This window comes from Eretmochelys imbricata, chromosome 14, assembly GCF_965152235.1.
Source record: "Eretmochelys imbricata isolate rEreImb1 chromosome 14, rEreImb1.hap1, whole genome shotgun sequence".
Classification (NCBI taxonomy): domain Eukaryota; kingdom Metazoa; phylum Chordata; order Testudines; family Cheloniidae; genus Eretmochelys; species Eretmochelys imbricata.
The window spans coordinates 34882621-34898881 of record NC_135585.1 but is presented as its reverse complement, the minus strand read 5'-3'; the positions used below and the strand labels follow the sequence as shown (position 1 = coordinate 34898881).

Below are 16261 nucleotides of genomic sequence, written 5' to 3'. Positions count from 1 at the left end.
TTACACTTGCAAGGGAGAGAAACAATAAGTGTCGACTACTGGACATTTCTTTTATCAGGGTAAATATTTTCCCAACTAGGATGTTGGTGTGTGTGCATCACGCTATTTAGTAGGGGCTAAGAGCCATGTCTGTCACAGGGCCTCTGCCTACTGTGAGCTTAATCGTTGTATCTGCTCCCAGAGGCACATTGTAGCAGCACACCTGTGCTTTCACAGCTTCAAAGGCTGTGCTGGAATATATGTTAAGTGCCCTGTTCCGGCTTCCTCCTGTGTTTCCAGCAATGCTGGTCTGAGGGGGGGGGGTGGGGCGGGGGCTGGCTGTCTGGCTACAGGATGGCACAGTTCACGGCGACATCCCCCAGGTGCACTGCGATGGCTTTCACCAGGCGGTTCTGGATGGCGTTGTGGTGCAGCTGCTAGGCTCTGGAGTGGGGCTTGCAGCTGCACAGGACATGGGGCAGGGTCTTGTTGGAGTAGCCGCACTTCCTGCAATGCTTGTCTCGGTTCCTGTGGTGGATGGCTCCGTTGAGTGGGACGCAGTTGAGCCGGGCATGGTGGATGAACCGCCAGTCAGTGAAATGGGTGAAGCCACCCCTGGTGAGGAAGTAGTTGGTGGTGTCCCATTTGCTGGTCAGCTCAAAGGCTTTACCCTGGTCCAGTTTACGCTTCAGGGTTTCCACATACAGTGAGTGGATGGCTGTCCCTTGGGGTGATGATGGTGTTGTCATCAGACCTCATCTGCAGCACCAGGACTCCCAGCTCCTGGCGCTCCTCGCACCACTCTGAGTGGCAGCCGATGCGCTTCCCCAGGTGACACGTGGCGTTGCAAGCGTGGGACCACAGTGAAGCAATGTCGCACCCATCCCGTCCAAATTCGCCATCCAGGGAGCCATTCAGGAAGGTGACAATGTCTTGGTTGGAGGGGGCTCTGCTGATCTGCTTCTTTGTCACGTCACGGAGGGCGTTCACTGCAATGTTCCTTACTGTGGAGTCGGGACACGTCAGCAGGTGGAAGGTGTGGGTGATCATCGGAACGTCGCACAGGTCACCCTTAAGGGGGACGTTGGCACCTCCATGCCTGTGGGCTATGTAGACTAGCTCGTTGCTGGCTCTCTGGGGACGGAAAAGCCACTTCTTCACCAGCTGCCAGATGATCTTGTCTGCCTTGTTGAGGGGTACCTTCGCCACGGCAGATTCACTTAGGACAAACGAGATGCAGGGGATCAGAAAGGTGTTCAGCGTGTTTATCTTCTGCCACAGTGCCAGCAGGGAGGTGTCTATCTTGGCGGCATTCTGCAAGATCTCCTGGATGGCGTCCTCGGGTGTCTGCCGGATAGGGAAACCCATCGGCAAGCCGAGGTGCTGGTATGGCTGCCCATCTACCAGGGGGATGACAGCCTCACCCTGGATCTGGAAACCCATCTCCCTTTTGCTGTCATCGATGTGGAGAGTTGTGCACTTCTTTGCATTGAAGTGGAGCCCCATCCAGTCAGCAGCTCGACTGGTGGCATCTAGCATACCGTGGAGGCTCTCTGGATTGTCTGCGGTCAGGACCGGGTCATCCGTGTAAGCCAGGATGCTCACCCTCTCATGGTGGAGGTTGAAGCCATCTGTACCATTGGAGATCGCTCACAGCAACGGCTCCATGTGAGGTTAAAGATGATGGGGCTGAGGGGACAGCCGTGCTTAACTCCACTCCAGATCAGGATCTCGGTGGTCTCCCCTTCGACTGAGCAAATGGTGGTGCTGCATCCCTCGTACAGCTCTCGGATCACATGAAGGAAGTTCTCTGGCATCCCAAATTCCTGGAGCGTGGCAAAGTTGTGATGGTGGGGCATGGACCAAAGGTGTTAGCCAGGTCAAGCCACTCTACTGCGCACTGCCTCCACTGCCTTCTGGCCGTTTGGATGCAGTTTGGAGGATGAAGTTGTGTTCATAGCAGCCCTCGCAGGACATGAAGGCTTTCTGGATGGAGCTGATGGGTCCCCTGCCCACCGACCACTCCATGATCCTCGATGCCAGGCAACTGGCATACAGCTTGTACATTGTGGAGCAGAGGGAGATGGGCCTCCAGTTGCTGGGGTCATCCGGCTCGCCCTTCTTGTACACCAGCACCGTCATGGCCTTCTTCCAGGTGCTGGGAGTCCAGCAGAATCGCTTGCACTGGTTGAAGAGCGTGGCGAGGACCAGGCAGCCAGAATCTTGCTTTTTCAGGAGGCTGTAGGGGACGCCGTCTTTCCCAGGAGTCGTGTTTTTTGTTTTGAGAGTCTGGCCATCACTTCCTTGGGCATACGGTCAGGCTGCAGGACGCCTGCTTCGTCGACACGGGGCAGGGGGCAGAGGCACTCTGGGTGCTGCGTGTCATTCCGGGCTATGCGTCAAACACATCACTGAAGTCGCTGTAGAGACGCTCAGATGGGATCGTGCAGTAGGGCGAGGGCCCATCTAAGATCTCCCTCATGGCCTTGGAGTGGTTCGCCCGGTACAGCTTTCGGATCCTGGAAGCCGCTTCTGGATCGTAGCGGCGGCTGGTGTCTCTCCTTCTGGCTCCCCTGGTGGTGGTGGTGTTGTGGTTCACAGCTGGCATTCTGTGGGCAGGCGAGGCGTTCTCCTGGTTCATACTCCTCCCTGGGATCAATTTCCAAGGACAGTTCTCAGGTGAGCCTGTCTACAAGGAGGTCAAAGCCGTCAAAGGAAGCCGTTGCTTGTAGCTCCTCGGTCCAGGCAGTCTCCCATAGCGTGGCAGCCCTCACCATTGACCGCTGGTCCTCAGGGTCCTCGACCTCTTCCGGTGCAGGCTTTGAGCCTGCTGCATGGTTGGCCTGCGGTCTCTCTTGTGGGTCAGGATTCCCATCGGTTGGGTGCTGGGGCAGGATCTCTGGCGGGATACTGGTGTTGGTAGTGGTCAGAGAGATGCGGTCCGACTCGGGGGTTGCTGGGACACCGCCGGTCCTTCTATGAGTGGCTGCTGCCTGGGTGGTTGCTGCTGGAGCGTGAGATCTCCTGTAGGCCGTGTCCCGCAGAATAGACTTGGGGCCGTGCTGGTCCGTCTGCAATGAAGACCTGGTGCTTTGGTGTGGCGATGGGGCTGGTTCCTCCAGTGATGCCTGGAGTTTGTAGGGCAATCTGGGGCATGGCGCTGGCTCCTCCAGTGGCTGGAGTTCAAAGGGTGGTCTTAGGTGTGGCGCTGGCTCCTCTCTCTGATGGCTAGAGTTGGCAGGGCGGTCTGGGGGGGTGCTGGCTCCTCTGCCTGCTGGAGCTCAGGGCAGTCTGAGGCATGGCTCTGGCTGCTCCGGTGGTTGGAATTCACAGCGTGGTCCGAGGGGCGGCGCTGGCTCTTCCAGCGACAAGATCTCGAGCAGCTATGCGTGGTGGGGCGCTGATCCTTCTGGGGACGGAGACATACTGGACAGGTGGCGAGGCAGCACTGAGTCGTCTTAGCATGGAGATCTGCTTGGCGATATGCAAGGGTGAGACAGGCCTCCTGCTGGCAAGGACCTGGGTGATGTTCCCTGAGGCAGCAGGTACTTTCTCAATCACAGCATCCCGTTCTGTGGGCCTGGCGATGGGGCTTCTTGATGGCAGCTTATGAGGTTGGCTTTCTTTGTTGAGGCTCAGGAGAAGCGGGTCAGCAGGCAACAGGAGGGCTGGGAGCTGGGGCAGGAGACTGTGTTCCCTTGAGGTGTTTCCTGCAGGTGACTTGGTGCATCTTGCATTGCTTCTGCGTCTCAAAGGGCAGGCTGCAGAGGGTACAGCTGAAGGCGACCCGCTTGCTGTGGCATCTCTTCAGGTACCTGGTGACGCCACCAAGGAGGTGGAAGCTTCAGGGCAGAGAGCAGATGGGGCAGATGAGCATGTCCGCAGCAAGGGGGTACAACAGGTAGATGGGGTGCTCAAAGTAGCAGTAGCTCCAGAGTAGCAGCAGTGGAATACATCTTCACAGCAACATCAGTCTTTTCAAAAATGGCAGCAGCAGAATCCATCTTCAGAGCAGGTGTTGTAGACTCCATCAAATAAAAAATTAAACTGATAAGAGCAGGTACTACACTCGATCTGAGCTCCAAGGAGCCGAGAAACTTGAGAGAGGAGGTAGGCAGCCTGCCAGTGTATGCTCATATATTACACTCCCACCATACCCTGTAAAACTTTAGTTTTATCTCTTACCTCTTTCCATTATACTAACAAACCCATCTGGCCAGGCAGAAGCAACACACAAGTGTCTTGTCCTTTGGTCAAACATATTAGTATAATATAAGAATATCTAGATAAGAGTATCTAAAATCAAATGGGCAAACAAGATGCAAAATTCTATCTCAGGCAGGGCTGGCCTTACCATGAGGTGAACTGAGGTGGCCACCTCAGGTGCCAGACTGTGGGGGGAGAGGGGGAGCGCCACAAGGACCCAGAGTGTAGAAAATTGTCTGCTGCTGGTGCATCTGTATTCTCTCTGCTCTAGATGCACAGAGATGGTGGAGTGCTGTGCTGGGGGAACGACGGCACAAGAGACATAACAGGCAGGTAGGAGAAAAGGTGAGACGGAATAACAGAAAGCAGCAGGGGCTGCAGGGAGAGAGAGGAGGGGGAGCAGGCTTGTCCCCTTGTCTGCCCCGGCCCAGCGCCTGGAGCAACAGCTTGGATGTACTTCTTTCACTACCTGATCCTGCACCGCAACCAGCACTATGGGGAAACTTTGGTTCCTGAGTTCCTACTAGCGCTATATTGCCTTCAAAATCAACTACACACGGGTTACAATTTAGCTGCATTTCAACTCTTTTATTTAACTGCATCAGTTTAATTAAGCATCACTCAATCTAATCTAGAGCAATTCATTTGTGTATCCGGCCGGTGGTCTTATTACTCCATCTTCAGAGCAGTCCCTGGCCCCATGCTATTGTTGTTTTCCGACTGACCACTTGAGATTCAGTTGTGGCGTCTGGTATTGTTAGCGTCTCTGGGTTGGATGTTGACACTCTTGCTGTTTGTATTGTCTTTTCAGATTTTAGACCTTCTTCTGTCAAGTGATGCACCACATATTTTATCTCTGTTAGAGCCAATTTGCATTTCCTTTTGTTCAGTTTCAGGTTCCTTTCACAACGCTTGTCAAGTAGTCTCTTGAGTCTTTCATCACGTTCTCATATGGTGTTCCCCCACACCAGAATGGCATCTGTATTATAACATTCAACACTCTCCAGATCTTCACAGGTCTGTTGGGTCACTGTTGGGTATTCTTCAGGAGCGGAACAGATGCCAGAAAGGAATTTTGGTAAATCTGTACCTGTCAAATGGTGTGTCAAATATACAAAGTCTAGAACATTTTTTCATCCAGCTGTACTTGTCGAAATCTACTACGGCATCTAAAATAGTGAAAACGGTAGCTTTTACTAGCTTGCTGGCAATTTCTTCGACTTTAGGGAATTGAAAATGTTCCCTTCTTATTGTTTTGTTCATATCTACATGTCTACAACCCCTCGCCTCTTTCCCGATGCTCCCCCCACAAGCCGCCCCAGCAGCGCCAGGGGCGCGTTTCTCGGGGACTGTCTCGGCTTCGGTCACGCCGGGGGTGTCACTGGGCTCCGGACGGGGAGCAGGGCGAGGCTTGTGGCTGGTCTCTGGCAGCGGAGGGGTTAACCCTGTGGCTCGCTGCTGAGGGCGGGGAAGTTGCTCTGGCTCTTGCTGCTCCGCAGCTCCGGGGCTGAGCTTCCCGGGTCAGACGCTGCCGCCGCCTCCATCGTGAGCCGGAGCCCGGGCTGAGCCGCTGCTGCTCCCAGCGGGGTGTGTGCGGGGAGAGCCCTTCCCCAGCGCCCCTCGGGGCCCAGCCGGGGGGACTTTCTCCGGGGGCTGGAAGCAGCCCCGGGCTCCGCCGACACCAGCCCCTGAGCCGGAGCCTGCAGGGGCGGGTGCAGGGCGGGTGGGATGTTACAGAAGCACAGAATCCCCGATCAGCTTGTGTGTCCGCACAAAGCGGCCTCAGATGTGCCCGAGCTGCTGTTCTCATGGCCTGGCTTGCGCTGCCTTCTTGTCCTGAGCCCTGTAAAGTCGTTTCGCTCCTTAAGTCACTTACTTTTCAAACTGTTTTTATTGCTCTGAGACCTTCATCCTTTCCCTTCATTAACATTGTGCAGAGGGCTGTTCTTATGCATCATTCTGTGTATTTTTAATAGCAAGAGATCACTGAAAATATTCTGGTGCTGGTCGTTACAGCAATCCCATCACACACTGTTTCTAGTGTAGCACTTCCTGTTGGTACTGCAATTGTAGTTTTTCATTATAATTTTTTGTTCTTTTTTTTCCTACACAAGTTTATTCTTTGGGACCACGTGATATCAAGGCTGACAGATTTCTTGGGTTAGTGTCAGAACTCCCCCCCCCCCCCCCGCTGATAATAGCTCACCTTAGCTCACTGATCACTCTCTTTATAGTGGGTATGGCAACACCCATTTTTTCATGTTCTCTGTGTGTGAATCATAGAATATCAGGGTTGGAAGGGACCTCAGGAGGTCATCTAGTCCAACCCCCTGCTCAAAGCAGGACCAATCCCCAACTAAATCATCTCAGCTAGGGCTTTGTTAAGCCTGACCTTAAAAACCTCTAAGGAAGGAGATTCCACCCCTCCCTAGGTAACGCATTCCAGTGTTTCACCACCCTTCTAGTGTGGGAAAAGTTTTTCCTAATATCCAACCTAAACCGTCCCCACTGCAACTTGAGACCATTACTCCTCGTTCTGTCATCTGCTACCACTGAGAACAGTCTAGACCCATCCTCTTTGGAACCCCCTTTCAGATAGTTGAAAGCAGCTATCAAATCCCCCCCTCATTCTTCTCTTCCGCAGACTAAACAATCCCAGTTCGCTCAGCCTCTCCTCATAAGTCATGTGTTCCAGTCCCCTAATCATTTTTGTTACTCTCCGCTGGACTCTTTCCAATTTTTCCACGTCCTTCTTTTAGTGTGGGGCCCAAAACTGGACACAGTACTCCAGAGGAGGCCCCACCAATGTCAAATAGAGGGGAACGATCATGTCCCTCGATCTGCTGGCAGTGCCCCTACTCATACATCCCAAAATGCCATTGGTCTTCTTGGCAACAAGGGCACACTGACTCATATCCAGCTTCTCGTCCACTGTAACCCCTAGGTCCTTTTCTGCAGAACTGCTGCCGAGCCATTCGGTCCCTAGTCTGTAGCGGTGCATGGGATTCTTCCGTCCTAAGTGCAGGACTCTGCACTTGTCCTTGTTGAACCTCATCAGATTTCTTTTGGCCCAATCCTCTAATTTGTCTAGGGCCCTCTGTATCCTATCTCTACCCTCCAGCGTATCTACCTCTCCTCCCAGTTTAGTGTCATCTACAAACTTGCTGAGAGTGCAATCCACACCATCCTCCAGATCATTAATGAAGATATTGAACAAAACCAGCCCGAGGACTGACCCTTGGGGCACTCCATTTGATACTGGCTGCCAACTAGACATGGAGCCATTGATCACTACCCGTTAAGCCCGACAATCTAGCCAGCTTTCTATCCACCTTATAGTCCATTCATCCAGCCTTTCTTTAACTTGCTGACAAGAATACTGTGGAGACCATGTCAAAAGCTTTGCTAAAGTCAAGGAACAATACGTCCACCGCTTTCCCGTCATCCACAGAGCCAGTTATCTTGTCATACAAGGCAATTAGATTAGTCAGGCGTGACTTGCCCTTGGTGAATCCATGCTGACTGTTCCTGATCACTTTCCTCTCCTCTAAGTGCTTCAGAATTGTTTCCTTGAGGACCTGCTCCATGATTTTTCCAGGGGCTGAGGTGAGGCTGACTGGCCTGTAGTTCCCAGGATCCTCCTTCTTCCCTTTTTTAAAGATGGGCACTACATTAGCCTTTTTCCAGTCATCCGGGACTTCCCCCAATCGCCATGAGTTTTCAAAGATAATGGCCAATGGCTCTGCAATCACAGCCGCCAACTCCTTTAGCACTCTCGGATGCAGCACATCCAGCCCCATGGACTTGTGCTCATTCAGCTTTTCTAAATAGTCCTGAACCACTTCTTTCTCCACAGAGGGCTGGTCACCTCCTCCCCATGCTGTGCTGCCCAGCACAGCAGTCTGGGAGCTGACCTTGTTCGTGAAGACAGAGGCAAAAAAAGCATAGAGTACATTAGCTTTTTCCACATCCTCTGTCACTAGGTCGCCTTCCTCATTCAGTAAGGGGCCCACACTTTCCTTGACTTTCTTCTTGTTGCTAATATACCTGAAGAAACCCTTCTTGTTACTCTTAACATCTCTTACTAGCTGCAACTCCAGGTGTGATTTGGCCTTCCTGATTTCACTCCTGCATGTCCGAGCAATATTTTTATACTCCTCCCTGGTCATTTGTCTAAGCTTCCACTTCATATAAACTTCTTTTTTGTGTTTAAGATCAGCAAGGATTTCACTGTTAAGCCAAGCTGGTCGCCTGCCATATTTACTATTCCATCTACACATTGGGATGGTTTGTCCCTGTAACCTCAATGAGGATTCTTTAAAATACAGCCGGCTCTCCTGGACTCCTTTCCCTCTCATGCTAGTCTCCCAGGGGATCCTGCCCATCAGTTCCCTGAGGGAGTCAAAGTCTGCTTTTCTGAAGTCCAGGGTCCGTATTCTGCTGCTCTCCTTTCTCCCTTGTGTCAGGATCCTGAACTCGACCATCTCATGGTCACTGCCTCCCAGGCCTCCATTTGAGAAGCATTTCCAGCTGGGGGCAAGCCAACAGACAGTCTGTGCAGATGGAAACTACAGGCTTTTTCTTTGCCAGGATGTAGATTTTTGTCCCGCCCTGTTTCTTGCCAAAGAATGGCCATGTAGCAGGTAATGATCCATCAGCCTTGTTTTCACCTGGCGGAGGCATCAGTTTGCTCTTTGTCTCTGAGGAACTGGTTTGGACATTTCAGACTTACTTGTAAAGCATATTTTTAGTTATGATTGCAGCTTATGTTTATAACTTCACATACAATGCAGCTACTTGCATTTTGCCATGATGATATTGGTCAGCAAATGATGAGTTTTTCAATGATACCTCACAAGGCATGCCTTGTCGTCAGTTGTTGGCTACGTGTATGTTCTCTCTGTGTGCTGCACCAGCTCTGTGCAGATATCTGACGCAGGAGACCTCGCTGAAACTGCCCAAAAACATCACAGACTCAGGTCATGGGAAGGTGCTCAGCCAGGTTTATTGCCAACAAAGCACTGTAGTATTGCCCTGGTTACATGTACACTAATACATGAATGCCCGTGACAATGGACCAGCTCAGTGAGTGTTGGGACTTTCTGCTTTCCCCTTGGCCAAAAACACCCCTTCTGTGACCTCTCTTTTATACACTGAGACAAACAAGCTATGTATTGCCCCTCTGACATGGTTAGTTACCACCCTTTACCTGGCATCTGTAGGCTCAATCAAAACATCCCTATCCATCACCTTGTCATGCTGACCTTATTCTTAGGAGGGGTCAGTGTGTCCCTGTATCATCTTCAGGGAGTGTGTTTACACCATAACCTTGTATCTGAGCAGCAACAGTGAGTGCCAACTCCTCAGGGCTTGGAGGTCCCTCTTCTCCAGCAGCAGGGAGAGCACAGCCCACCTGCATGACAGGAGGAGCACCATGCTGCCCAGGGGCTCTGCCCAGATGATGGCAAGGTCTGCGGCAAGGACATCCCAGAATGTGCAGTAAAACTGCATGGTCAGCCATTGATGCCTGCAGATTTGTTAGTGGACATCAAACAGAGGGCTTCTGAGAGCTTGGCCAGAGTGAGAGGAAGCTGTAGTCAGTCTCGGTCACCCAGGCCGACCTTCAGGAGCTCATCCCACAGGGCCACTCCAATGTCAGTATTGGTTGATCCAGAGAGAAAATGTTGGTGTAGAAAGCTCTCACCCTTTATCACATGTGCTCCAGATCCACAAGAGGGGTGCCATCTTCTGCTAGGAGATAGGTGATGTGGTTTTTTTGCTCTTCTGCTCTTCTCCAGAGCACAGAAGAAGCAGGAGCCACAATACATCTCCTAAAGGGGTCCGATACATGACCAGACAAAAGCAGCTTGGACCTAGTGTTTCTCCCAACACACACTGTGCAGGGACAGATTTTCAGGGTTGGTAGCCATGCATCTCTCCACCTCCATGACCTTCCATTCCAACTTATCAATCACGGCTTCCATCACTGCTCCATCCCTCCTTCAGCTGCTTGTCAGTGGACCAGTTCATAGAAGGTCAGACCTTGTGGTCGGAATGGGAGTCAGGCCTAGTCATTGGAATCCAAATGCCAGAGCCAAAGGTCGAGACGGTTGGAGTGAGGAATCAGAGCCGAGGGTTGGAACTGGATTACCAGGAGTCAGGGAAGGCAGGACCAGGGCTGGTTCTGATCAGGAGAGGAACAAGACTGGGTGCAGGGTAGGAGATGGACTGGAGCTGTGGAGGAGTGAAGCAGGAGTAGGGCTTGGAGAGATGAGCACAAGGAGGCAGACAGTCCATGGCCATGTGCCTTGAGCAGCGAGTGAGATACTACTGCTGCTGTGCTTCAGAACCGGCTTTCTAGCTTCCTCAGCCAGTCAGGCAGGGCAGGTCATCAGGCAGCCTAGCCAACTCGTTAGGGTGTCAGGAGCACAGAGCAAGTGCAGCTGCAGGGCCCTACTCCTGACACTGGTCTGGTGGGGTAGTCTCAGCAAAACAGCTTGACACTCACCTTGACCACTTCCCAACATCTCCGTGCCTCTACAGTCACCAGTCCAGCCAAACCTCCCGGAAGGACTCCACAAAGCCAGCATCCTCTTACATGGTATTATTACAATGCCAGCAAGCCAGCCTGAGCTGCTCAGCTACGAGGGGGTGTCACCGTGCCTCAGGGGGTCACAACTGAGAATACCAAATTCAGGACAAACGGCTAAGCAATAGGGCAGACACACCCCAAAACTGGTGATTATTCTTCCATAAGATATACCAAACCAGCAACGAAAGTAAACTTCTGTCTCACCATGCTGGCTAACAAGAAGTCAGAAATGCAGCCTTCTTTGATATTCCAGTCCTTTTTTCAACACGCAGACTCTAGACTTATTGATGAGTGCTTATTTAAAACCAATTTAATCAACCAGAGGGTTCTTCTGATTCCCAAGGACAAGCCATGTACCCAGGTCAATATATAACTCAGATCTTACCCAATAATCATGCTGTTGCCAATCCTTTAGTATCTAATATCTAAAGGTTTATTTATCAGAGAAGAGAAAGAGGGGAGAATTAAAATCGGTTAAAGGAATCAAATACATATGCACATTGCAAAGTTTTTGTATCAGGTTTGAGGCAGTAATGACATAAACTACTGGCTTGTTAAGTCTCTGCTTCCTTCCAAAAGATTGGAAGGTCAGAATGCTCCCAATAGTATAAGTCTATAGTCCAGAGATCAGAGCAGGGAAGACGCAAAATGGAGATGTTTCCATTGTGTTTGTTGATGGGCCATCAATTGAATACTCCATTCACAATGTGCAGGCTAGACTAGATGTAAACTACCTTGAGGGTGTTACCACAGGAGCAAACATATTTGAAATACAGGTACATAGTCAATATTAATAACTGGAAATACAAAAAATGATATACACATACAAACAGGATAAACATAGTCAGCAAATCATAACTTTTCCCTTGATACCTCACATGACATTTTGCACAAGATTTGGTAGCAACAATGATGTACATGGTCCTATTTTAATCATGTAATGTCACAGGGGGACCTTCACAAGGACTAAATGATGGTCCAAGAAGGGGTCTGGCTGAATGTGTGAGGAATGGGCCCACAAGATATAAAAATGTGAAAGGTAGATTCTTTCCAACTGAGGGGTGTGACTGAGCCACCTGCACCCAGAGAAAGGTGAAGGAGGTGGAGGACTGGGCACCCGAGGAAGGTTGGGAAACAACATAAAGAGGCTGCTGCTGGCAGAGTAGAACCAAGGCAGCAGAAGGAGAGCTCAGCTGTAGCCATAGCCACACACGCCCCCGGAGGATCAGCACAGCCAAATGCCACCATGGCCAGCTGCAGGAGCAGAAGCTAATTTGGGCAGCCTGAAGGCCCGCATAGGCAGTAAGGAGCGTCGGAAGGGCCTGAAGCAGCCAACCAAGGATTCACCTAGTTGCTCAGAGAACTTTCTCTGTCTCCTTCTGGATTAAGTAGTGCATCCAAGCCAAATAGTAAGGTTAGCCGTCGCCCCCACTCAGGAGCTTTGTGAACAGAGCCCTTGGGGAGCTACAACTCTGCTAGATCCTTTCTCTACAAGCTCTAAGTGACCTGCCAGGCGGCAGCTGCAATCTGAGCACTGCCTCTGGGCCTCGGTTTCAGACCTGCAAGCCCTCACAAGAGCTCACGTTTTAAGTAATGTGTTCCTGTTCTGGCGTGGGATGCGGGGAATGGAACTGGCCATGATGGAGATTTAGTTGTACCCTGGAGAGTGAAGCAGAATGCTCAACTCCCCTGGGCAATAAGCTGGGCCATTCCCGAGGCAGAGGTAATGCACCTTTACTCCAGATGAGTGTCATGGGATCTTGTATGGTCTATAGCCCAGTCTCTGTAAGATTGGGAAGAAGCCTCTCTGGGTGGGTGTCAGGGTTCCCTCTCCATTCTGAACTCTAGGGTACAGATGTGGGGACCTGCATGAAAGACCCCCTAAGATTATTTCTACCAGCTTAGGTTAAAAACTTCCTTAAGGCACAAATCCTTCCTTGGACAGGTACTGCCGCCACCACCAAGTGATTTAACAAAGAATCAGGGAAAGGACCACTTGGAGTTCCTATTCCCACAAAATATCCCCCTAAGCCCTTACAACCCCCTTTCCTGGGGAGGCTTGAGAATAATATCCTAACCAATTGGTTACAAAGTGATCACAGACCCAAACCCCTGGGTCTTAGGACAATAGAGAAATCAGTCAGGTTCTTAAAAGAAGGATTTTATTTTATTTTCTTTAAAAGGTAAAAATCCCCTCTGTAAAATCAGGATGGAAAATAACTTTACAGGGTAACAAAAGATTCAAAAACACAGCAGAACTTCCTCTAGGCTTAGTTTCAAAGTTACAAAAAACAGGAATATACCTCCCTCTAGCAAAGGAAAAATTCACAAGCAAAACAAAAGATAATCTAAGATGCCTTGCCTTGCTTTTACTTACAATTTTTGTCATATGAGAGCCTTTTAGGATGGTTTATAGGAGAAGGAGTTTTCTGACCTGATGCTTCTCTGCTTCCCAAGAGAACACGCACCACAAAGCCTTCCCCCACCAAGATTTGAAAGTATCTTCTTTCCCCATTGGTCCTTTTGGTCAGGTGTCAGCCAGGTTATTTGAGCTTCTTAATCCCTTACAGGTAAGGAGGAATTCTAGGCTACCCTTAGCTGTATTGTTATGAGAGTGGGTGACTCAGATCCTGGGTCCTGAAATAGTAATAGGGCTGACCTTAATAAACAAGATCAACACATGATAAATTGTTTCCCAAGCAGGATTTCCAATTTCCAAACCTAATGTGAACTCCTGGATGAAGCGAGGGGAGGAGCTGCACATCCCGAATCTCCAAGGCTATGAGGAAGAGGCGATCATCAACGACACCCACACAGGTGAGGAATCAGCTAAACTGATTCAGAAACCAATTACTGTATCCTCATAGCAGATGTCACTTAGACTTGATGAAAATGCCCATCTGACCCTTCAGCCTGACTTCATCTCCAGTGAGAGGATGTGGAGGAAGGATGGATTCTCTCTTCTGGGGAGGGGTTGTGAGGAAGGAGGATGAACTCAGCTCATGATATTTCAACTTCCCCAGCTATTATATGGGTGTGTTTTCCCCTTTTCCTGTTCCCCTTTCAGAGTTTTCCTTTCCCCCCAGCACAGAAAATGACTCCTGTCTGGATTATCTCTCTATCCCACAGGGGATGGGACGGTGAGTGAGAACAGCGAGAAGAGTCTTCAGCAGGAAGGTCCTGAGCAAATGGCACCACATGGGATGTTATGGGGAAGATCTGAAGGGAATGTTTCCCAGAATCCTGAGCAGAGAGAAACTTGTGAGAGTCAGCACAGGCCAGATAGGCAGCAGGGAAACCATCCAGGAGAGGGACATGGTAAATCCACCCACAGGAGCAGAGTGGTCAAAAGAAACAAAGAAACTGATCAACAGAGAATACACGATCAAGAGGGAGCCTACACTTGCAGTGACTATGGGAAAAGCTTCCAATGGAGACCAGTCCTTATCTTACACCATAGAATCAACACAGGCAAGAAACCCTTCAACTGCTGTGATTGTAGGAAGAACTTCAATGAGAACTCAAATCTTATTATCCATCAGGGAATACATACAACTGAGAATCTGTAACTGCCCTGACTGCGGGAAAAGCTTCCCTTGGTGCTTAAGTCTTATTGAACATCAGAGAATCCACACAGGAGAGAAGCCCTTCAACTGCTGTGACTGTGGGAAAAGCTTCAATCGGTGCTCAAATCTTAACATTCATCATGGAATCCACACAGGAGAAAAACTCTTTAACTACTCTGACTGCAGGAAATGCTTCAGGGAAAGCTCACACCTTGTCACACATCAGAGAATTCATACAGGAAAGAAACCCTGTAAGTGCTCTAACTGCGGGAAAAGCTTCAGTCAGAGCTCAGACCTTATTAAACATACAAGAAAGAGACCCTATAACTGCTCTGATTGCGGAAAAAGCTTCCATCGGCGCTCAAGGCTTATTGATCATCAGAGAATCCACACAGGAGAGAAGCCCTTCAACTGCTCTGACTGCAGGAAAAGATTCAGTCAGAGTTCATACCTTATTAAACATCAGATACTACAAACGAGAGACACCCTATAACTGCCCTGAATGCAGGAAAAGCTTCCGTCAGAGCTCAGACCTTGTTAGACATAGGAGAATCCACACAGGAGAGAAACCCTTCAACTGCTCTGATTGCAGGAAAAGCTTCAGGGAATGCTCAAACCTTAATGCACATCAGAGAATTCACACAGGAGAGAAACCCTATAACTGCTCTGACTGCGGGAAAAGTTCGGTCAGAGTTCATACCTGTGACGAAGTGGGACTGTTCTTAATGTTTCCTCTGAATAGTGTGGGGGTGCCTCAGTTTCCCCTAGGCAGCTCTTAAGTATCTAGGTGGTGGGATAAGGGTGTATGATCATTGCAGAGCCCTAGAGAGCACGTGTGTGCAGGGGTTTGGACACAGAGAATGGCCAACACCCTGTTTCCTGGCAACTGATGGCCTGGGCCCTTTCCCCCCTGCAAGGTGAGAGCTAAAGGGTTGGAGAACAAAGGAATCAGGTGACCTCATGGCCTGGGAAAGGGACAAAGCCCAGGGGAGGAGGGGCTGGAGGGAGTTTCAGTTTTGGGGCTGGCTGGAGACATGGAGTGAAGGGCAGACGTGGTTGTCTGGCTCACAGCCCCCCAAAATGGACCCAGCTGAGGGGTCCGGTTCTCTGCACCTACAAGCTCTGTGTTAGACCATGTTCCTGTTGTCTAATAAACCTTCTGTTTTACTGGCTGGCTGAGAGTCACGTCTGACTGCGAAGTTGGGGTGCAGGACCCTCTGCCTTCCCCAGGAGCCCCGCCTGAGTGGACTTGCTGTGGGAAGCGCACGGAGAGGCAGAGGATGCTGAATGCCCCGAGGTCAGACCAAGGAAGGTGGAAGCTGTGTGAGCTTTGTGTCCTGAAGACAGGCTGTTCACAGAAAGGCAACTGCCCCAGAGTCCTGACTGGCTTCATAGGGAGCAGTTCCGGAGCATCGCCCAGGGACTCCGTGACAATACCTTATTAAACATCAGATACTACATGCAAGAGAGAGACCCTATAATTGCTCTGACTGTGGGAAAAGCTTCCCTCGGCACTCAAATCTTCACAATCATCATAGAATCCACACAGGAGAGAAACTCTTTAACTGCTCTGACTGCGGGAAGAGCTTCAGGGATCGCTCATACCTTATTGCACATCAGAGAATTCACACAGGACAGAAACGCTATAACTGCCCTGACTGCAGGAAAAGCTTCAATCAGAGCTTACACATTCTATCAGATCAGAGAACCTAAAGGGGAGAGAGACCCCATAAATTCCCAAGGACAAGAAAAGCCTCAGTTGGAAGTCAATCCTTGTTGCCCATCAGAGAATCCACCCAGGGAAGAACGCTTTAAATGCCCAGAATTTGGGAAATGTTCAATGAGAGCTCAGCCCTTAATAAACCTCAGAGAAGCTATGGGGAAGAGTGCCCAAGAGCAGAAATGCCTTTCAGCACAA

The 16261-nt window shown here is 50.3% G+C and overlaps 1 protein-coding gene across 1 annotated transcript; it reads left to right on the top strand.

Annotated features, from left to right (window-relative positions):
• Nucleotides 1–9257: 9257 nt before the first annotated feature.
• On the top strand, nt 9258–16056 carry LOC144273983 (uncharacterized). Its single transcript, XM_077832707.1, is given in 6 exon segments — nt 9258–9270; nt 13481–13594; nt 13907–14314; nt 14397–14817; nt 14819–15092; nt 15796–16056. Coding segments are annotated over 6 exon segments (1491 nt in total).
• The last annotated feature ends 205 nt before the right edge of the window (nt 16057–16261 follow it).